Raw genomic sequence first — 22,783 nt, forward strand, 5'->3', positions numbered from 1 at the left:
GAATATTTCTTTTCATCTTTTATTTAAAAAGACAATAATAAAGTGTACAAATAATATAAAATTTGGAAACAAAACATTTTCGGTGCAAACTATATCGAAGGATAATCGATTGTATGTTCTTGTCACGGATATGTCACGAATTACTACTGACGATACTTAAAAAAGTTTACGTATGTACGTAGGAAGTATTCGCCAACAAGCTTGCTGACAACCTAAATATACATATGATGGTCTCATGATTAATCTCTACGTAATTGTAATAAATTATATTAATGTTAACGGTATATCTTCGAGTTATAGACATTGACTTAGATCTGATTTATGCTCGGTGTAATCCAAAGACCAGAAACATAAATCCTACGGAGTAAGCTGACAAAAAATAACAGGCAAGAAAGTAGGAGAATGTATAAATTATTATACATATGTATTTCGTGGCAGAACTTTGGTAAACGTTACTCATTCACGTGTGTTTATTTAGGCCTGACAGTATTGCATATCATACATATTAAATTAATTGTGTCGTGTTAAGTACAGAAATTAAAGATATATATCAAGGCTACTTTATACGCGATAATATTAAAAGTCGTTACTTAAAAATAAAGTTAATAAAAAAAGTCAACACAAGTACAGAAAGGAATCTTAACATAATAAAGTATACGCTTTATTAATTTTTCATTTTTTTTTGTTAATATATTAATTTCTTGTTTCTTCCAATTCTCGAGAATTTCTGCGAAAATCCCAATAACAATTTTTCAAACATTTAGAAGAACCGATCGTTGACTATTCTTAAAGCGATCGATGTACGATTTAAGGTACAGGTAATTTTTTTCTTGATGACTCATCATAAGATACACGGAGCATAAATCTTCGACAATGAGTCGAGTAACTCGTCGTCTGAAACTCCTTAATCGATGTGCCTCTTACGTCTAACATACACACTCAATATGTATCAGCTAAAATGTAAATGCAACTTGATCGCGGATACGAACTTCATTTAGGTTTATTTAGGGCAGTGTTAAGTAATTATTTCCCTAAACGGTACAGCCCACATTCGCAGCGCACTTACAATATTTCGGCATTTGTAGTGTCGAACGTAACTACCTAGGTTTTAATCACTTGAGGATTCGCATGCTATTTTGCATTAGATCATTAGAAACAAGGAGGATTTATGCAAATAACTGAGGATCTGAATTTCAAACCATAGTAATCCAGGAAAATCAAAATTAAATTCTTTTCAGAAAAGATGTTAGACAAAGAAAAAATTTATAGTTTTCTATTTCATATCAAATAAGTCTATACAAACACATCTGAAATCTAAATTACTCTATGTCCATTTATTATAATCTTTTTCAAGAAACGTCATAATTGAAACAATATATATGTATATTGTATCTTGAAAAATATGAGTCTTCCAATCAAGAGATATAAGTTACGTTACAAAAATACTAAATATAAAATGGTAAAAAATAAAAATGATTAAATCTGAGAGATTTCTTCTGTTTTCCGAAAATTTCTTATTTTGAGACTACTACGATTTTGTATTCAGATCCTTTATTCTTGCGATGATAAGCTATTGATATGGAGTCTAGTTACAAAAATCGATCGCCTGCATTTTCTGACTTTTGAATAATTCAGAAGTAGGCTGCGTAGGCATCGTCCAATACATAATATTTGATGGGAAGAAGGGATAAAACTAGACAGCCGCTTTTAGCATTTAAAGTGCGCCATAAACGCGGGCTTAAGCAAATCTTGCACTCGTTGTCCAGGTTCGTGTCGCTCGTTTGGTGATCCATAAGTATTTTTGGACGTTTATCGTGATGAAGGGAAACGTTTAACGAACGTTGAATCACGGTAGAGTTTTCTCAAAAGGCCTCGAGCGATCGAAGCTCTCGAAAGCGACTGATAGGAGGGGGAGTACCCGGTGCGAATACGACGAAACACTGACGAGTATCTAGACGATCAGTCTTCTTTTTATGTTTAAGATAGATCGAGAGAAGAGAGAACTGAGACGCGACTGAAGCGGATGGCTAGTGGTTTCATTAGGAAAGTACAAGTAATTATACCTTTGGAATCGGAAATAGTTTTTCCTGATTTCGGGAATGCGAAAAATGAGATGTAACGCTGTTCGCGATGGCTCGCACACGCTATGACTTCACGATATGTATAACGATATGAATTATTACTTGAACGTGAGATTTTTCTTTTATATATATATTTATATATATTTCGCAATTTATATATTATATATGTCGCACGAAGAAACGCAGCGCGCGCGCATCTGCATTCCTATTTACATAACGGCTCGATTTTCGCGTTGCGATGGTGGATGGTCGAAGGTGCGAGTATTCAGTATTGCATGAGCTCTTCCAAGTACTCCATATAGTCGTTCTCCGACATCTCGATGTCGTCGTCTGGCCGATTGTCGGCGCTCCGCCGTCTCCTCACCAGCTCGCTCGTCACCTCGATGCAGAGCAGCGCGAATTTATTGTCGCACGAGTATCGTACTTGTTCTAACAGTCGACCGCCGGTCAACGGCGAGCCTAATCCGTAGCGATCCGAACTGCTCGAGTGCCAGGCGTCGCAGTAAGTGTCCATCGCGCGGTCGCCGAGTTTGTGAGAGCCGTGCCACGCGACTTTCTCGGGCCTGTAATCAGAATAATGTTAATTTCACGATAATAAAAAAATAGAATTGAAAAAATACAATAGAAATAGGAAGATAGGAAATATATCGTTTTGTACATATTTATACACTTTTTCAAATTAATAAGTAATAATATTATTTGCGAATTCGTTTAGTTAATTATACTTACCATGCGAAGTCAGTAAGGATGTTCTTTCCATTGAAGCTGTAGATTCTGGGATTCTGAGAGAAGTATGCCCCATTTCCGTTGAACATCTCTTTCCAAGAGTTGAATAGCACGTCGCCCTAAATATTCCCGATTATTACTTAGTAAAATATTTAATTTTCAATAAAAAGCATCATGGTAATAAATAGTAATAAATAAATATTGCTCTCTCAATTACCTTTATGTTAACGATAGGAAGATCTCGATCTCCTAATCTGACAATGCTATCGACGTTTTGAACTCGAGAGCTAAGGAAAGCACGGAAGGTACCTCTCAAGCACGGAAGGTACCTCTCGCCTTGCTTGTCGATAGCAAGCGTAGTCTGCTCCTCGTATACCATGCATATCACCGGTGAACGGCTCGTTCAACGCAGCCATCCGCAACTGAAAAACATGATTCGCATTGAACAAATATTTACATTTATAATAATATATAGCGAACACATTTATATATTTTTAATTAAAGATATAAATTTACGAAAATTCTCATTAAAAAATCATCTTTTTTTATTATTCGCGCACAGTAATGTGAAAAAAAGTGAAATATTATATCGTAAACGAACGGATGGAAAGTCTCAAATAAAAATCTCATTAAATACGGCACAATCTCACCATTCGCGGATACCACTGCACAGCATGGAAAAAAAAATGCAAATTCGATATTAACACGTTTAATTTTTACAAACGTGCCTTATACAAAAAATAAGTTAAATCAACTTACTCCTGTACCGTCGGCTTTCACGGGTATTTGATTAATTAAGTTGGATGCTTCGAAAGGAGGATTTGCTGGCGGTGGAGATGTCGTTGGTGGTGCTGGCGTTGTGATAGGTAAAAGTGAGCCGAGCTGAAAAACAGTATAAGAGAAATTCGGTGTTAACATAATTATAGCATTCTACGAACTTATAATAGTAATACAGTTTGATATTGACTGCAATGTATTGCCACCCATTGTTAACTCTGACTAGTAAAGCTTGTTCGTCTATTATATAAGCCAGCGTCCCGACTGGACTTACACTAGACATCTGTGATGAAAAAGATAAAAATAGCGTTCTTTAGAAATGAGATATCTCAAGATAACGCTATTATAGAATATTTATGATATATGCTGTTGTCAGTAATATTGAATGTTAACGTAGTATTAATAATTGGAATAATATTAAATACTATCGATAATATTGCTATATCATTATTATTATTTTAATATTATTTCATTATTATCTGTCATTTAACATTATTTCATATTATTATTACTTCATTAGTAGCTATTAATTTAGTTAGTTACTATTTGATTAGTAGATTAGTTTTATTATAACGTAAAGTGAGATAATATGAATCAAAGTACGTACCATCCATCCTGGTAGACCGATTTCTCCCATAGTTCCTGGTTTTCCGGGAGGACCCACAGGACCAGGCGGACCGGGTCGTCCCCTCCTGCCCCGTTTTCCTTCGGCGCCTTTCTCACCTTTGATGGTGATATAGTCTCCGGAATTGGCGACGGTAGTGGCTCCAGGAGGACCACTCTCACCTCTCTCACCTTTAGCGCCAGGTATGCCGGCTAATCCTGATACTCCGTCTTTACCCGGTTCGCCTTTATCTCCTTGAGGTCCTTGAATACCGTTTATTCCGGGAATACCAGCTGGCCCGCCGTCACCCTTATCGCCCTTCTCGCCCTTCGTGCCCTTATCACCCTTGTACCTGCGCGCTCCACCATCGCCCTTGTCCCCTTTCGTGCCAAATCCTTGATTAAATATTTGAAACGTTACATTTTGTTGCCCTTCGTCTTGACGCAATAGATATTGAATTTCTTCATCGTGAGAAAACATCTTTAATAATCCTTAGTTTCAGCTGGAGAATCATATCTGATATTGTATAAAATAGCAAAGAAAATCGAGAGAAATTGTCTCTTGGCTTTTTATTATATATTTTTTAAGTCTTATCGTTTCATTCATTAAGAAATAATAATAAAATAATATAAACATAAGTAATAAATAATAGAATTGCCAATGCTTTTATAAAGCAATTATAATATCATTTACTTAATTTTATTTAATATTTTATTAATGTCAGACTGACTTTGTCGTAATTTCGTAGTTAAGACTAATAGAACACTTAATGAAAAAATTTCGGATAACTATTTACTTGTTATATAAAAGGTAACGTTGCGCGAAAAAAAAGCAATAATGAAATAAATGGATTATAGAATGAATATTGGATTAAATTCGATATTGCTGTGTATAAAGAAAAACCTTTATATCTGCTCACCTAAATCTCCCACATTTATGCCACCATTGCCACCGGATCCGCCCACACCCGGTGGACCGGGTGGTCCTGGAGATCCCAGTTTTCCTTCAGGTCCCGTGTCACCCTTAGCTCCCTTCTACGCCGGTCGTCCGTTTTCACCGGGTGCACCAGGCAACCCAGGTGAACCGGGCGCGCCAGGTTCACCCTTGAAACCCTGAATTCCTCTAGGACCGTCTTTCCCATGATCGCCCTTGGCACCTTTGTGCCCGGGTTCGCCTTTGATACCTTTGGATCCGGGTATTCCAGACTCGCCTTTAGGCCTGGGATTTCCTGAAACGCCCGGCTCACCCTTTTGTCCTGGAAGTCCTGGCCTCATTGTGATACCTTCCGGCTAGATAGACAAGTATTTAAACAAGAGATTATTTTATGTGTAATTGATGAAGTTACACACGTGAACTATTTGTTAGGATCTTATAAGTTGGAAAAGGAATTTCAAGTACGGGGAAGGTATTTACGACGCAATCAGAATGCTCCGGTTCGTACTCACTCTGTAATCTGTAAATATTTCGAGGTTTCCAACTGGGCTGCATGCGCATAATAATCGAAATTTCCCCGTTAGATCGTTGGAATAACGTTGCGAGACTGAAAGCCTTGCGGGCCGGCCTGACACTGCCGTCTATACGTTTGCATCGCCATTGATTAGCAGTGAACAATTGTTGTGCGAACAATTGTTGATGGCGCGTGATTCGCAATAGCTTTAGCGTAAAGCGTAAATCAAATCGCGCGATAGAATCGTAAGTGCGAATTTCATTCTTAAATAGGCAAGTTTCCTTCGCTCGATATGTAATTTGAATTTTGTCAAAAATGAGGTAAGGCATGTGCAAAATAACGAAAGGAGATTTTCTCTTATTTCTTTGAAACGTTCTAATTTATTAGAAAATATAAATAATGTGTGGGTGTTAGAAAAATAATTATTCATCATAAATATACATGTACTTTATATACCTAAATGTTTCAAAGATTGCATACGTAACTAAGCTATGTTATTTAGAAGTTTTATTTAATCGAGATTAAAATTAGAAATTAATATGCTGTATCATTTATGAATATCTCATGTTTGGAACGATTCTATGTGCGAGGAAAGATTAATTATCACTCGGTAATTCATGATCGCGTAAAGAGTCACGGTCGGTCTCGCTCCGCGCGTACTTGACGTGGGACACTATTATTTTTTTTTTTTTTTTTTGTGAGTTTCCCTCGGGTGAGGGATAATAGGTGCCTTCAACTCCTCCCTGGGGTTATGTAGCACATCGGTACTTGTCCTAATTTGTGGGGGACACTATTATACCGTGTTATAGGTTATAACTGACTGTGACAGGTGACAGCGCGCTAAACGCACTGTCTGCACTGGTCTGCACTCTGCACTGCGCGCAGTTTACACACACGTATACATCGAAAAACTGGCGATACTATATAGTGGCACCGCCAGTGTCGAAAAAGTGAAAAGGACGCGTTCACTCATTATCGAGATCTCAACATCTCGAGTACTCGCAACTCGTCGCGTCGCGTAAAAGAGTCACGGTCGGTCTCGCTCCGCGTGTACTTGGCGCGAGACACTACCGTGTCTCTTGATATGATAAAAGTAGCAAGAGTTATGTAGAACATTTTAGAGTGATATTTTCTCGCCGCATATTATCTTACTGCACTCAAAAATTGTAAGAGATAAGACGTCTTTATATTTCTTTGTTATATATTCGTGTTCTCGGTATATTTTACTGAACGCATGATTGCAGTTAATCTTTGGCTTCCAAGCCAAATATGCGACTATACGAGTTTCTAGCTATAATCATCGAAGACGAAAATAAACTTTTTAATACAACATCACGTAATAAGTGGCAAAATTGCTTGTCAACGTTGTTGTTCTCCGACAAACTTACTTATGAATAAATTATAAAATTTTTTAATTTTTCTCTACAGTATATGTCAAAGTAGAGTTAATTCGTCCTATGTAAAATTTTCTGCAGATTTACCGCATATATTATTGAGAGTTTTGATTTTAACTCTCGTAGCATCTACCTGATATGTTCCTGCTTAACTGGCACGACTTTCTATATAATTGACAAAATAAAATAGACATATGTTATAAAAAGAAAAATTTATTTCAAGTTTATATATAAAAAATTCGATGTTTCTCGGGGAAGATGCAAAATTGATTATTTATGAAATTCTTCAATCAGATGCGACGTAACGCAATTGATATCGTTTATAATTGTTACATTATACAATGTTCAGGCACGATTGAGTTGTATGAAGTGCAAATGAGCCTTATAACGTTTCACATCATTGGGAAACGATTGTCACGATTCACATTTATGATAGTGATGGGCATCAGCTTTCTTCGTTATCCATCGTCGAAATCTCCGCGCGGCGAAATGCCCGCGAATGCGAGTTTAATAAGCCAAACTATAGCGAGTAATTCTTTCGTAAAATTTTTTAACATATGGAATATCAGTAAAACTCTAATCGTCATAGCAAATTAACAAAAAAAATTTTTTTTTTTTTCAAAGTTTATCTCGCTCAAGAGATGAAAAAGGTTGACCATTGAAGTATCAATAACAAGTATCTTCTCGTCTTGATGAACGCGATTGTCTGAAAAGCACCATAGTCAATTTGCACAAGATTGTCCAGTCTCATGAAATAGACATGTTCCAAAAGCTCGAAATCTGTTTATACTGGCGCTCGGCTTAATTGTTAGTTTTACTTCAGTCATGAACATATCTGTATTTTCTAACGTAGGAATAATTTGCTCCGTGCCCTCTATTACCTGTATAAAAATTATACAAGTCATAACAAATATCCCTCTAATTAGAATTCCTGCTCACGTTAATGCCTTTGTTAGTAAATTTTCTGCACTTGCAAAAAAAATACATTATTTTTATAAAGTGATACATTTCATTGAAATAATACAAGACAACAAATAAAAAAAGTAAACAGTCGAAGCAAAGAGGACAAATCAAGAAAAAGCTCCCAGGCGTCTCTCTCTCGATTTTAATGAAACTTGGTAGTTTCGTAGAGAGGGTCGAAATATTCGAGATGTATTTTTTATTGGCAAGCAAAAGTGTTTAAAAGGTAAAATCACCCCTCGAAAAAATTGACCAAATTTTCATTTTTTGGCTATAACTTCTGAATAAAGAATAATAGTGTAATTTCATAAATTAAGTAAGTCCTAAATGCAAAAATTCAATTGAACTTTACCTTGGTTTCTGGTATAAGAGTCAGCCAAGTCATTGCAGGAAATGATAATCCCTCGACATGTACAAAGCTTGGAGCATTTCCATTAACATATGTGGTATCGATTATAACGTAATGGACTTTACCAATATGCCCCAACATGAATATAGCCCATTCCTGAATCAAAAATTGATAATAAATTAATTTGTAATTACTACTATATTGATGGCACAAAAATGTATTTTTTTCGTATGGACGCAATGTATTTATTTCTTGCTTCAACTCCTTGATTTGATCGTTCAACTGTACCTGTTGCTGCTCCATACTTCTGTTACGATCCATAGCCTTGTTCAAATCCGATTCTGCCTGCGATAGTTCATCCTGCGCGTCTCCAAGCGCTTGATCCGTTTGATCTTTTAACGTTAGTAGTTGGAAATATTGCGCCCGTTGCTCTATTACTTCTTGCTTCATACGGCGCAGTTCTTCTTGCACGTCGCCTAACTGATCCTCGAGATCGTTTATCGCCGCTCTTCTCGGATCTTGGCGTTCTTTTTTTATATGTTTCAAGCGATTCTCCACCTCGTCTAAACTTTCCTTAAAACGAAGTTGTTCGCACACGTGCGTATCCGACATCATCTTGAGTCTCTTCCAAAATGCATTGCGTTCCTTTATCAGTCGCTCAACATCCGCTCTGGCCGTATCCCGCTCTCGTTCCAGACGTTCGAGTATTGCCTTTGTTGTGCTGATGTCTCCAGTAGATATTGGCGAGCCAGAAGCACAGGAACAAATACGGACGGATTTGCACAAGCTGCACGGAATACCCATCTGTCTCTGTTAACCCTTGTAAGTATTAGAAAAAGATAATATTTTGGAGAAATAATTATTCTATGCAATCTAACGAACACGTTAAAATTAATGTACATTGTACGAGGTACTGAAAGAAGATAATTTTCAGACCATTTGTTACAATTTTACGATTAGTGCATTTTATCTTGCGTACCACATCATCTCTAGCCTCTCCCACTACGGATTGTTCAGATTGTTGTGCCATGAGTGGTATATTTTTCATATTTGGCATATTTTTCACAGTTTCCCATCCATCATCTGAGTTTATAGGGCTTCCAGGTTTCAGTAAGTTATTAGGATGCCCGGAGTGTTTGCTACTATAGGATACACAGCGACCATTATAAATTCTGGAGATCAGATCGAATCGCACAGAATCTGATTGCTGGTAAAGTCCATGCACTGTCTTCCCATAAACGCGTAGTCTGGCGACACCACCGTTGGGGAAGATGTTGAGCCGCAAATGAGTAACACTTGGCCAATTCGTATTACATCTGACAAAGAACTTTTTACTAACTGACGGATAACCGGGTTCTAGATTTGTCCTCGTGAGCAAATCTGGCCAGGCCTGAAATTGCAGTAATTATTTATCATATACGACGAAACCAAAGCAAAGGAAACGCATTTTTTATACGTAGGAGAAGTTACTTCTCTTGTAAAGATCACTTTTGAAAATAGACTGCTAGAATATTGCAGACTGCAAAGGTGATAGATTGTAGAAATATATTGTAACAGAATAAAATAATTAAATTGTAAAAATAATTTAAATATGTGTTTCTTCATTTATATTCAATATTTTCAATTATACACAGACATTAATTTAGAAGTTAACTTCATAAAAATTAAAATTGCAAAAAAATAAAAATTTCAATAATACAGATTTTATAATATAGTTGTATTTTTTTAAATGCCTACCTCTGAATGGATTTGATTGATACGTTCCATCTCAGGCATTGTAGCGCTTTGGCCTAATCTATCAGTCCGGTTTTGAATATGAACAGGTATAGCTGCGTAATAAATTAATTATAATATATAGAAATTAATATCAACTTCTCTAAATACATGAAATTCTAAAAAGTTATTTCAAATAAACAACCTCTCCTAGCGCTTTGTATGGAAAACTGGATCGGAAAATTGTTTGTAAAGAAAGCCGTGTCTATGCAAATAAAATCTATTTTAACATCGGCTGCGAACTCGATAATCGCAAAATCATGACTTTTTCCGTGTCTACTTTTGGTTACCCATCCGTCCATAATTCGTTTACCAAAATTCGTAAAGCCCTCCTGTTGTACAGGTTCTTCCTCCTAAAATAAAAAATGAACAATAGTGAATATATTAATATTGTGCGCATTCTTTTTGCTATACATGTTCTGTGCATTTTGTATACATAAATTTCATAATAAATTTATTATAAGTTGTCTTTCGTATTTTATATTTCTCATAATGTCAAAAAGATATTTATTGAAATTATTACATCAATCTACTTATTATGAAGACAACACCACTTACCTTAAGTAAATTTTCGGCCACACCGAAATAATCATCAGTTGCAAAAACAATTCTCGCACCGTTCTGAAAATTATCAATAAATATATTAAAATCTTCATCAGTTACAGTTAAAGAAAGAAGCAATTTGTTTTACAATGCAACATCATTAATCATTTGAATGACGATGATGTAAGAGAAGATGTTTGAAAGAATCAATAAAGAAAAGAAAGAGAGACGGCTTGAAAATTCGATAAGAAATCTAAAAGCATTATCGGTTAAATATACGTTGTTGATAAAACAAATATTGTATTTTGTACAATATATGTGTTAAAAATACATTGTTGATAAAATAAATATTGTATTTTGTACAATCACAAGAATATAATATTACTTAAGAATAAGAAATTTATTTAACAAAAAAATTGTTACGTAATTTTATAGAACTATACCTATACTATATTGTAATTCGGTTGATTAAAGAAAATAACTTCAAGGATCATTATGTATAATCAATTAAATTCTTATGTTTCTATATGTATGTATGTGAATATGATTCCAATAATATCATATTTGACACATTAAATTATCATATTTAAAGAGAAAAATTACCTCTCTGGACGATAATTCATACACTTCCTGATCTTCCATGATACCAAGTTCCTGTACATTTTTATTTATTTCCATCTATAATAATGCAAAATATTATTTTTGGTATCTATTTATGTACATCGTTTACTTAAAAGTATAAAGTGTATAAGAAATAGAATGTCAAATTTCTTAAGGACGGGCGAGCTATCTTGTGATAATGTAGAGAACGACACTATAATAATCCAATATAATAATTAAAACATTTTATTATTTAACTAGAATAGATATGATTTGAAAGACTAATATCTAAAATCTATTTTATATATATAATTTAATATTTAAAGTCTATTCTATATAGATATAATAATGAACATACCTCGTTCTCAATATGAATTAGTGGAGCTACCGTTTTCACAAACGCCACTGACTAATTCCTTAAGCCGACTGAGATAACGTATATTTCATACCAGATGTGATGTTTAGCCACGTGTCCTTTCCATGTACATAACATGTCATAGGTAAATATAAGATATTATTGTGTACCACGTCGTCATGCTCAAACTGGTTACGTCCTTTTACTTATTTTAAATCAAATTTTCACTCTCAGAAAGAAAATTGTAAAATAATTTTCTTTATAAATATTATATAATATTAATGCAAGTATCGATATTATTATTTAAGCAGAATTTGATGTGTATTCGAATAACTACGAATAAAGTATTTATTAATATTTCTCAAGACTTTTATAATAATAACGCATATACAGTATTGTGCATTTTAATAATAATTGATAATAAAAAAATGTTATTTATCAGCTTCTGCTAAGCGGTAACAAACCTATATTTAGCGTTTCTGATTAATCCATTGTTATAGTTTTTATAGTTTGTTTTTCTAATTCTAACTGACAATTAGTAATAGATGCTTAGCATCAAAGTTAAATCGAATCGATTTAATTAAGGAGAGAGAGGATTTTAATGTTCCGACAATAACTGTATTTTAAGTTTGACAAAGAATCGGCGCGCAGTTTACTAAGTTGCAGGAAAATACGTGTGTAAAAATACACACAGAAAATAGTATTAGGCTACCAAGATCCGAGCTCGGACTACAAATGACAGTTCCTTCTAACTTGATTGTATATCATGACGGCCTTGTTAACATTATTTACAATTAATAACATTGTCGACCATGTTTTGTGTTCCTGACATTTGTCCGAGTTTTGGTATAGGTTAGATTAATTTTTTTCGGGGAGAGAGAGTGCCAGAGGAAGCGGCGGACCCCTCCTTCGCCCACGCGTTTCTTTTTCAATGTTACTCTCATTGTCAATTAAAATATAGGTACATGCATACATATATGTTCGTGAATTGAATATTAATCAAATAACATTTGGAAAAACTGCAGCTCATACATAATATAATATACGAAGAAATATAAATACATCTTATTATTTACTCTTTTTGAGCATAAAATATACTACGAGAAGATATCATTCTTAAGTGTTCTACAATCTTTACTCTTATTTTTAGTCACATACGAATGTCTTCAATTTCAAATATCTTAGAAACTATAAAAGAGCTCTGCTTGATTCCAACGTGTTTTATATATACTGAGGAATTAATCCTCTACAGTATACATATGTCAAGATTGAGTTCATTCGTGCCGTGTAAGTTTTTCTGTAGATTTATCATACATTATTGAGAGTCTTGATTTTAACTATCGTAGCATCTATCCGAAATATTCCTGCTTAACTGACATAATTTTCTATATAGTTGACAAAATAAAAGACACATGTATATCAATTTAAAAAAATGTATTTCAAGTTTAAAAAGTTCGATGTTTCTCGGGGCAAAATTGATTATTTATAAAATTATTCAATCAGATGCGACGTAACGCAATTGATATCGTTTATAATTGTTACATTATACAATGTTCAGGCACGATTGAGTTGTATGAAGTGCAAATGAGCCTTATAACGTTTCACATCATTGGGAAACAATTATCACGATTCACATTTATGATAGTGATGGGTATCAGCTTTCTTCGTTATCCATCGTCGAAATCTCCGCGCGGCGAAATGCCCGCGAAAGCGAGTTTAATAAGCCAAACTATAGCGAGTGATTCTTTCGTAAAATTTTTAACATGTGTAATATCAGTAAAACGCTAATCGTCATAGCAAATTAACAAAAAATAATTTTTTTTTTTTTTCAAAGTTTATTTCGCTCAAGAGATGAAAAAAGTTGATCATTGAAGTATCAATAACAAGTATCTTCTCGTCTTGATGAACGCGATTGTCTGAAAAGCACCATCGTCAATTTGCACAAGATTGTCCAGTCTCATGAAATAGACATGTTCCAAAAGCTCGAAATCTGTTTATACTGGCGCTCGGCTTAATTGTTAGTTTTACTTCAGTCATGAACATATCTGTATTTTCTAACGTAAGAATAATTTGCTCAGTGCCCTCTATTATCTGTATAAAAATTATACAAGTCATAACAAATAGCCCTCTATTTAGAATTCCTGCTCACGTTAATGCATTTGTTAGTAAATTTTCTGCACTTGCAAAAAAAATACATTATTTTTATAAAGTGATACATTTCATTGAAATAATACAAGACAACAAATAAGAAAAGTGAACAGTCGAAGCAAAGAGGACAAATCAAGAAAAAGCTCCCAGGCGTCCCTCTCTCGATTTTAATGAAACTTGGTAGTTTCGTTGAGAGGGTCGAAATATTCGAGATGTATTTTTTATTGGCAAGCAAAGGTGTTTAAAAGGTGAAATCACCCCTCGAAAAAATTGACTAAATTTTCATTTTTTAGCCATAACTTCTGAATAAAGAATAATAGTGTAATTTCATAAATTAAGTAAGTCCTAAATGCAAAAATTTAATCAAACTTTACCTTGGTTTCTGGTATAAGAGTCAGCCAAGTCATTGCAGGAAATGATAATCCCTCCACATGTACAAAGCTTGGAGCATTTCCTTTAACATATGTGGTATCGATTATAACGTAATGGACTTGACCAATATGCCCCAACATAAATATAGCCCATTCCTGAATCAAAAATTGATAATAAATTATTTTGAAATTACTACTATTGATGGCACAAAAATATTAGAAAAAGATAATATTTTGGAGAAATAATTATTCTATGCAATCTAACGAACACGTTAAAATTAATGTACATTGTACGAGGTACTGAAAGAAGATAATTTTCAGACCATTTGTTACAATTTTACGATTAGTGCATTTTATCTTGCGTACCACATCATCTCTAGCCTCTCCCACTACGGATTGTTCAGATTGTTGTGCCATGAGTGGTATATTTTTCATATTTGGCATATTTTTCACAGTTTCCCATCCATCATCTGAGTTTATAGGGCTTCCAGGTTTCAGTAAGTTATTGGGATGCCCGGAGTGTTTGCTACTGTAGGATACACAGCGACCATTATAAATTCTGGAGATCAGATCGAATCGCACAGAGTCTGGTTGCTGGTAAAGTCCATGCACTGTCTTTCCATAAACGCGTAGTCTGGCGACACCACCGTTGGGGAAGATGTTGAGCCGCAAATGAGTAACACTTGGCCAATTCGTATTACATCTGACAAAGAATTTTTTACTAACTGACGAATAACCGGGTTCTAGATTTGTCACCGTGAGCAATTCTGGCCAGGCCTGAAATTGCATTTATCATATGCGACGAAAACAAAGCAAAGGAAACGCATTTTTTATACGTAGGAGAAGTTACTTCTCTTGTAAAGATCACTTTTGAAAATAGACTGCTAGAATATTGCAGACTGCAAAGGTGATAGATTGAGGAAATATATATATAACAGAATAAAATAATTAAATTGTAAAAATAATTTAAATATGTGTTTCTTCATTTATATTCAATATTTTCAATTAAACACAGACATTAATTTAGAAGTTAACTTCATAAAAATTAAAATTGCAAAAAAATAAAAATTTCAATAATACAGATTTTATAATACAGTTGTATTTTTTTAAATGCCTACCTCTGAATGGATTTGATCGATACGTTTCATCTCAGTCATTGTAGCGCTTTGGCCTAATCTATCAGTCCGGTTTTGAATATGAACAGGTATAGCTGCGTAATAAATTAATTATAATATATAGAAATTAATATCAACTTCTCTAAATACATGAAATTCTAAAAAGTTATCTCAAATAAACAACCTCTCCTAGCGCTTTGTATGGAAAACTGGATCGGAAAATTGTTTGTAAAGAAAGCCGTGTCTATGCAAATAAAATCTATTTTAACATCGGCTGCGAACTCGATAATCGCAAAATCATGACTTTTTCCGTGTCTACTTTTGGTTACCCATCCGTCCATAATTCGTTTACCAAAATTCGTAAAGCCCTCCTGTTGTACAGGTTCTTCCTCCTAAAATAAAAAATAAACAATAGTGATGAATATATTAATATTGTGCGCATTCTTTTTGCTATACACGTTCTGTGCATTTTGTATACATAAATTTTATAATAAATTTATTATAAGTTGTCTTTTGTATTTTATATTTCTTATAATGTCAAAAAGATATTTATTGAAATTATTACATCAATCTACTTATTATGAAGACAACACCACTTACCTTAAGTAAATTTTCGGCCACACCGAAATAATCATCAGTTGCAAATACAATTCTCGCACCGTTCTGAAAATTATCAATAAATATATTAAAATCTTCATCAGTTACGGTTACAGAAAGAAGCAATTTGTTTTACAATGCAACATCATTAATCATTTGAATGACGATGATGTAAGAGAAGATGTTTGAAAGAATCAATAAAGAAAAGAAAGAGAGACGGCTTGAAAATTCGATAAGAAATCTAAAAAGCCTTATCGGTTAAATATACGTTGTTGATAAAACAAATATTGTATTTTGTACAATCACAAGAATATAATATTACTTAAGAATAAGAAATTTATTTAACAAAAAAATTGTTACGTAATTTTATAGAACTATACCTATATTGTAATTCGGTTGATTAAAGAAAATAACTTCAAGGATCATTATGTATAATCAATTAAATTCTTATGTTTCTATATGTATGTATGTGAATATGATTCCAATAATATCATATTTGACACATTAAACTATCATATTTAAAGAGAAAAATTACCTCTCTGGATGACAATTCATACACTTCCTGATCTTCCATGATATCAAGTTCCTGTACATTTTTATTTATTTCCATCTATAATAATGCAAAATATTATTTTTGGTATTTATATATGTACATCGTTTACTTAAATAGATATTTAAAGTATAAGGTGTATAAGAAATAGAATGTCAAATTTCTTAAGGACGGGCGAGCTATCTTGTGATAATGAGAGAACGACACTATAATAATCCAATATAATAATAAAAACATTTTATTATTTAACTAGAATAGATATGATTTGAAAGACTAATATCTAACATCTATTTTATATATATTATTTAATATTTAAAGTCTATTCTATATAGATAAAATAATGAACATACCTCGTTCTCAATATGACTTAGTGGAGCTACCGTCTGTATCACGATAATGCCTATCACGAAATATATAGAATAATTCACAGAATTTTTTGAATAATTTGAATAATATTTCCTTGACTGTTTTCACAAACGCCACTGACTAATTCCTTAAGCCGACTGAGATAACATATATTTCATACCAGATGTGATGTTTAGCCACGTGTCCTTTCCATGTACATAATATGTCATAGGTAAATATATGATATCATTGTGTACCACGTCGTCATGCTCAAACTGGTTACGTCCTTTTACTTATTTTAAATCAAATTTTCACTCTCAGAAAGAAAATTGTAAAATAATTTTCTTTATAAATATTATATAATTATTAATTCAAGTATCGATATTATTATTTAAGCAGAATTTGATGCGTATTCGAATAACTACGAATAAAAGTATTTATTAATATTTCTCAAGACTTTTATAATAATAACGCATTTACAGTATTGTGCATTTTAATAATAATTGATAATAAAAAAATGTTATTTATCAGCCTCTGCTAAGCGGTAACAAAGCTATTTAGCGTTTCTGATTAATCTATTGTTAGAGTTTTTATAGTTCGTTTTTCTAATTCTAACTGACAATTAGTAATAGATGCTTAGCATCAAAGTTAAATCGAATCGATTTAATTAAGGAGAGAGAGGATTTTAATGTTCCGACAATAACTGTATTTTAAGTTCGACAAAGAATCGGCGCGCAGTTTACTAAGTTGCAGGAAAATACGTGTATAAAAATACACACAGAAAATAGTATTAGGCTACCAAGATCCGAGCTCGGACTACAAATGACAGTTCCTTCTAAATTGATTGTATATCATGACGGCCTTGTTAACATTATTTACTATTAATAACATTGTCGACCATGTTTTGTGTTCCTGACATTTGTCCGAGTTTTGGTATAGGTTAGATTAATTTTTTTCGGGGAGAGAGAGTGCAGAGGAAGCGGCGCGCGGCGGACCCCTTCCTCGCCCACGCGTTTCTTTTTCAATGTTACTCTCATTGTCAATTAAAATATAGGTACATGCATACATATATGTTCGTGAATTGAATATTAATCAAATAATAACATTTGGAAAAACTGCAGCTCATACATAATAATATACGAAGAAATATAAATACATCTTATTATTTACTCTTTTAAGCATAAAATATACTACGAGAAGATATCATTCTTAGGTGTTCTACAATCTTTACTCTTATTTTTAGTCACATACGTATGTCTTCAATTTCAAATTCAAATATCTTAGAAACTATAAAAGAGCTCTGCTTGATTCAAACGTGTTTTACTGAGGAATTAATCCTCTACAGTATACATATGTCAAGATTGAGTTCATTCGTGCTGTGTAAGTTTTTCTGTAGATTTATCATACATTATTGAGAGTCTTGATTTTAACTCTCGTAGCATCTACCCGAAATGTTCCTGCTTAACTGACATAATTTTCTATATAGTTGTCAAAATAAAAGACACATATATATTAATTAAAAAAAATTTATTTCAAGTTTAAAAAAATTTGATATTTCTCTGAAAAATCGCAAAATTTTCGGAAAATCGGAGTTTGACAAGCTAAACTATAGCGAGTGATTCTCTCGTGAAATTTTTTAACATATATTGTAACATCATAATATTGTAATATTGTAAAACGCTAATCCTCGTAGTCAGTAAGCAAAAAATAATATTTCTTCTTTAAATTTCAACTCTTTTAAATGGTGAAAAAGGTTGGTCATTAAAGTATTGATAACAAGTATCTTCTCGTCTTGATGAACGCGATTGTCTGGAAAGCACCATCGTCAATTTGCACAAAGTTGTCCATCAGTCTCACGAAATAGACATGTTCCAAAAGTTCGAAATCTATTTATACCGCCGTTCGGTTTAAGTATTAGTTTTACTTCAGTCACGAACGTTTGTATATTTTCTTCCGCAAACATTACTTGCGTAGTACCCTCTATTACCTGTATAAAAATTATACGAATTATAAGAAATATCCCTCTAATTAGAATTCTTGCTCACGTTAATGTCTTTGTTAATAAATTTTTTACGCACTTGCAAGAAATACATTATTTTTATAAAGTGATATACTTAATTGAAATGGTACAGGACAACAAATGAATGAGAAAAAGTGAACAGTGAATCGAGGTAAAGAGGACTAACAATTAAAGAAAGGCTCTCAGGTGTTCCTCTCCGATTATAATGAAATTTGCTGGGTTTGTAAAGAAGGTTAAATTATTTGAAACGTATTTTTTTTATTGGCAAGCTAACATGTTTAAAAGGTGAAAAAATCCCCCAAAAATTGACTAAATTTTCGTTTTTTGGCTATAATTTCTGAACGAAGCATAATAGCGTAATTTTATAAATGTAAAAAATGTACACAACTTTCTATTATTGGCTTTCAGTTTCGCTGGTCGCGCGCAGTTAAATATATTTCTGGTTCTTCCTAGCATATAGAAATAAAACTGCATTACCACACATTTTCCTTTAAATAAAATCTTTCCACTAGAAAAGTATTTATGTCCATCAATAGTTGAAAAATAAGACTTAAGTTTTATAACTCGTATTTTTTATGTAAAAAAATTAATTTTTATTTCAGTGGAGAGTTTTCGAAATTCTGTACATTTACGAAATTACGCTATTATGTTTCGTTCAGAGGATATAGAGGAAAACGAAAATTCGGCCGATTTTCAGGGGCTGATTACCATGATTCACCACTTACAATTAATATATTTGCTTGCCGATAAAAAAATACGTATCAAATATATTGATCACTGCAACAAACCCACCAAGTTTCATTTAATTATAAAAAGTTTAAAATAGGAGAGGTATACTAGGAGCCTTTCCTTGTAAGTTCTAAAATACAAAAATTCAATCAAATTTTGCCTTGGTTTCTGGTATAATAGTCAGCCAAGTTGAAGAAGAATATAATTTTCCCTTCACATGTACGGAGCTCGGAGCATTTCCTTTGAAGTGTGACGTATCGATTACAACGAAACGGATTTTACCAATGTGCTCTAACTTAAATTCAGCCCATTCCTGAATCAAAAATTGATAATAAATCATTTTATTATTACTACTATCGATGGGACAAAAATATTAAAAAATAATAATATTTTGGAGAAATATGTGATTATTTTTTGCAATCTAACGAACACGTTAAAATTAATGTACATTGTGCGATGTACTGAAAGAAGATAATTTTCAGACTATTAGTTTACAGTTTTACGATTAGTGCATTTTATCTTTGCGTACCACATTATTTCTAGCCATTTCCACTATGGATTTTTGTGCCATGAGTGGTATATTTGGCATAGTTTTCACAGTTTCCCATCCGTCATCTGCGTTTATGGGGCTTCCAGGTTTCAGTAAATTATTAGGGTGCCCGGAGTGTTTGCTACTGTAGGATACACAGCGACCATCATGAATTCTGGAGATCAGATCAAATTCCGCAAACCTTGATTGCTGATAAACATGCTGCTGCACTATCCTCCCATAAATGCGCAGTCTGGCGATACCACCGCTTGGGAAGATGTTGAGCCGCACATGAGTAACACCTCGGTGATTTATATTATATCTGACAAAGAATTTTTTACTAATTGACGGATAACCGGGTTCCAGGTTTGTTTTCGTGATCAAATACTGCCAGATCTGAAATTTCAGTAATCATTTATCATATATGATGAAACCGAAGCAAAGAAGACGCATTTTTTATATATATGTAAGAAAAGTTGTAAAGATTACTTTTGAAAACAAATTGCAAGAATAAACTGGAAGGATGATAAAATTCTATAAATATATATAACAAAATAAAATAATTAAATTGTAAAAATAATTTAAATATGTACGTGTCTCTTTGTTTATATCTAGTATTTTTAATTAAACACAGAAATTAATTTAGAAATTAATTTTATAAAAATTAAAGTTGCAGAAAAATACAAATTTTAATAATTACAAATTTTATAATATATGTATAGTGTATTTTTTTAGATGTCTGACCTCTGATTGGAAATGTTCGATAGATTCCATCTCATGGGTGGTAGCACTTTGGCCTAATCTATCATTCCGGTTTTGAATACAAATAGGCATAGCTGCGTAGAAAATTAATATATATGTGTGTGTGTGTGTGTGTGTGTGTGTGTGTGTGTGTGTGTGTGTGTGTGTGTGTGTGTGTGTGTGTGTGTGTGTGTGTGTGTGTGTGTGTAGATATATTATATAAATTAATATCGACTAATAACTTCATTAAACATGAGATTCTAAAAAGTTATCTCAAACAAACAACCTGTCCTTCTGACGCCTTGTATGGAAAATTGGATCGGAAAATTGTTTGTAAAGAAAGCCGTGTCTATGCAAATAAAATCTATTTTAGTTTGGGCTGCTAACTCAATAATCGCAAAATCATGTCCTTCTTCGTGTCTACTTCGGGTTACCCATCCGTCCTGTTGTACAGGTTCTTCTTCCTGAAATAAAGAATTAACATTGATGAACATATTAATACTGTGCATATTTAACTGTGCAATTTTATTGCTGTACATATTCTGTACATTTTATACATTATAGTCATTATAAATTTATTGTTGTATTTTGTATTTCATATTTCTTAAAACATTAAAAAGATACTATTTATTGTTGATTACCAATTATAGCTAATATCTAACAGATTAACAACCGTTCAAATAACTAATAATTATAATAAATTATTACATCAATCTACTTATTATAATATAAAGACAACACCACTTACCTTAAGTAAATTTTCGGCCACACCGAAATAATCATCAGTTGCAAATACAATTCTCGCACCGTTCTGAAAATCATCAATAAGTGTATTAATATCTTTATCAATCGCGGTTAAAGAAAAAGAGCAATTTGTTTTATACAATATATTTAATTATTTGAATGACGATGATGTTTGAAGAGAAGATATTTGAAAGAATCAATAAAGGGAAGAAAGAGAGACGACTTGAAAACTTAATTAAAATTCTAAGAACGTTATCAACCTAAGAATGATTTCTTCTCGTAATATATACGTATATCATCCTAGGTTGCGTAAAAAATACTTTGTTGATAAAGCAGATACAGTACTTCGTGCAAGCACAAGAATATAACATTACTTAAGAATAAGAAATTTATTTAACAAAAAAATTATTACGTAATTTTGTAGAACTATACCTATACTATGTTGTAATTCGGTTTAAAGAAAATAACTTCAAGGATCATTATGTATAATCAATTAAATTCTTATGTTTCTGTATGTATGTATATGTGAATATGATTCCAATAATATATCATATTTGACACATTAATTAAACTATCATATTTGAAGAGAAAAATTACCTCTCTAGATGACAATTCATACACTTCCTTCTCATCCATACCGAGCTCCTGTATATTTTTATTTATTTCTATCTGTAATAATATAAAGTATTATTTTTGGTATCTATTTATGGAGATCGTGTAGTTAAAAGTATAAGATGTATAAAAAATAGAAATAATGTCAAATTTCTTAAGAACGGGGCGAGCTATCTTGTGATAATGCTATACTAATCCGATGTAATAATAAAAATTTGGTATTACTTATCTATTTTATATATATTATTTAATATTTAAATTCTATTCTATATAGATAATAAACATACCTTGTTCTCAATATAAATCAGTTGAGTAACTGTTTCGTTATATCACGATATAACAGAATGTTGCAAAATCACGTTATATATATATATTATGTAGATATTAATCGTATCAAAATATATAATATATAGAATAATTCCCAAAAAAAAATTTAGATTTTCCCAGAAAAGAATTATAAATATATATTATGATGTTAAATTAATATCACAAATATATATATGTTACGATATATTAAAAACGTCTCACAGAATTTTTTGAATTATTTGAATAATATGTTTCTTTGACTGTTTCGATCCTTAACAAACGCCACTGACTAATTCCTTAAGCCGACTGAAATAGTGTATATTTCGTACCAGATGTGATGTTTAGTCACACGTCCTTTCCATGTACA

General features: G+C 32.6%; 3 protein-coding genes and 1 pseudogene across 4 annotated transcripts; all 4 read right to left on the minus strand.

Annotated features, from left to right (window-relative positions):
• Positions 1–5: 5 nt before the first annotated feature.
• Positions 6–6,884, minus strand: LOC139773198 (uncharacterized; annotated as a pseudogene).
• A 342-nt stretch (positions 6,885–7,226) lies between these two features.
• LOC139773199 (uncharacterized) lies at positions 7,227–11,747 on the minus strand. Its single transcript, XM_071707466.1, has 9 exons — positions 11,613–11,747; positions 11,258–11,332; positions 10,670–10,732; positions 10,257–10,464; positions 10,076–10,167; positions 9,318–9,728; positions 8,627–9,148; positions 8,342–8,494; positions 7,227–7,910 (listed from the first exon to the last, which is right to left on the minus strand). Exons 2-9 carry the CDS (start codon positions 11,330–11,332, stop codon positions 7,752–7,754), a joined length of 1,683 nt encoding a protein of 560 aa, XP_071563567.1. The 5' UTR covers positions 11,613–11,747; the 3' UTR covers positions 7,227–7,751.
• Positions 11,748–13,028: 1,281 nt separating this feature from the next.
• On the minus strand, positions 13,029–16,877 carry LOC139773200 (allantoicase-like). Of its 2 annotated transcripts, none has more exons than XM_071707467.1 (8): positions 16,741–16,877; positions 16,376–16,450; positions 15,844–15,906; positions 15,428–15,635; positions 15,247–15,338; positions 14,495–14,905; positions 14,132–14,284; positions 13,029–13,700 (listed from the first exon to the last, which is right to left on the minus strand). In XM_071707467.1, the coding sequence occupies exons 2-8, from the start codon at positions 16,448–16,450 to the stop codon at positions 13,542–13,544; spliced, it is 1,161 nt and encodes a 386-aa protein (XP_071563568.1). In that variant the 5' UTR covers positions 16,741–16,877; the 3' UTR covers positions 13,029–13,541. The 2 variants fall into 2 exon arrangements, with proteins under 2 accessions (XP_071563568.1, XP_071563569.1); XM_071707468.1 differs by having other exon boundaries at positions 13,560–13,700; positions 14,132–14,211.
• Positions 16,878–19,447: 2,570 nt separating this feature from the next.
• Positions 19,448–22,697, minus strand: LOC139773281 (probable inactive allantoicase). Its single transcript, XM_071707628.1, has 7 exons — positions 22,398–22,697; positions 22,096–22,167; positions 21,503–21,565; positions 21,041–21,218; positions 20,758–20,849; positions 20,014–20,409; positions 19,448–19,797 (listed from the first exon to the last, which is right to left on the minus strand). Exons 2-7 carry the CDS (start codon positions 22,132–22,134, stop codon positions 19,630–19,632), a joined length of 936 nt encoding a protein of 311 aa, XP_071563729.1. The 5' UTR covers positions 22,135–22,167; positions 22,398–22,697; the 3' UTR covers positions 19,448–19,629.
• Positions 22,698–22,783: the final 86 nt, after the last annotated feature.

Source organism: Temnothorax nylanderi, unplaced genomic scaffold (assembly GCF_030848795.1).
Source record: "Temnothorax nylanderi isolate EJ_2023f unplaced genomic scaffold, tnyl_v1.0 TNYL_tig0059_pilon, whole genome shotgun sequence".
In the NCBI taxonomy this organism is placed as follows: Eukaryota; Metazoa; Arthropoda; class Insecta; order Hymenoptera; family Formicidae; genus Temnothorax; species Temnothorax nylanderi.

Coding starts and splice junctions, on each gene's coding strand:
- LOC139773281 (XM_071707628.1), bottom strand. CDS start 22,134: ATGGATGAGAAGGAAGTGTATGAATTGTCATCTAGAGAG. Junction 20,850..21,040: donor ACAAGGCGTCAGAAGGACAG/GTTGTTTGTTTG, acceptor TTTTCTACGCAG/CTATGCCTATTTGTATTCAA. Junction 20,410..20,757: donor TCGAACATTTCCAATCAGAG/GTCAGACATCTA, acceptor CTGAAATTTCAG/ATCTGGCAGTATTTGATCAC.
- LOC139773200 (XM_071707467.1), bottom strand. CDS start 16,450: ATGGAAATAAATAAAAATGTACAGGAACTTGATATCATGGAAGATCAG. Junction 15,636..15,843: donor TGGCCGAAAATTTACTTAAG/GTAAGTGGTGTT, acceptor TTTTTATTTTAG/GAGGAAGAACCTGTACAACA. Junction 14,906..15,246: donor TCGATCAAATCCATTCAGAG/GTAGGCATTTAA, acceptor ATGCAATTTCAG/GCCTGGCCAGAATTGCTCAC.
- LOC139773199 (XM_071707466.1), bottom strand. CDS start 11,332: ATGGAAATAAATAAAAATGTACAGGAACTTGGTATCATGGAAGATCAG. Junction 10,168..10,256: donor CATACAAAGCGCTAGGAGAG/GTTGTTTATTTG, acceptor TTTATTACGCAG/CTATACCTGTTCATATTCAA. Junction 9,729..10,075: donor TCAATCAAATCCATTCAGAG/GTAGGCATTTAA, acceptor CTGCAATTTCAG/GCCTGGCCAGATTTGCTCAC.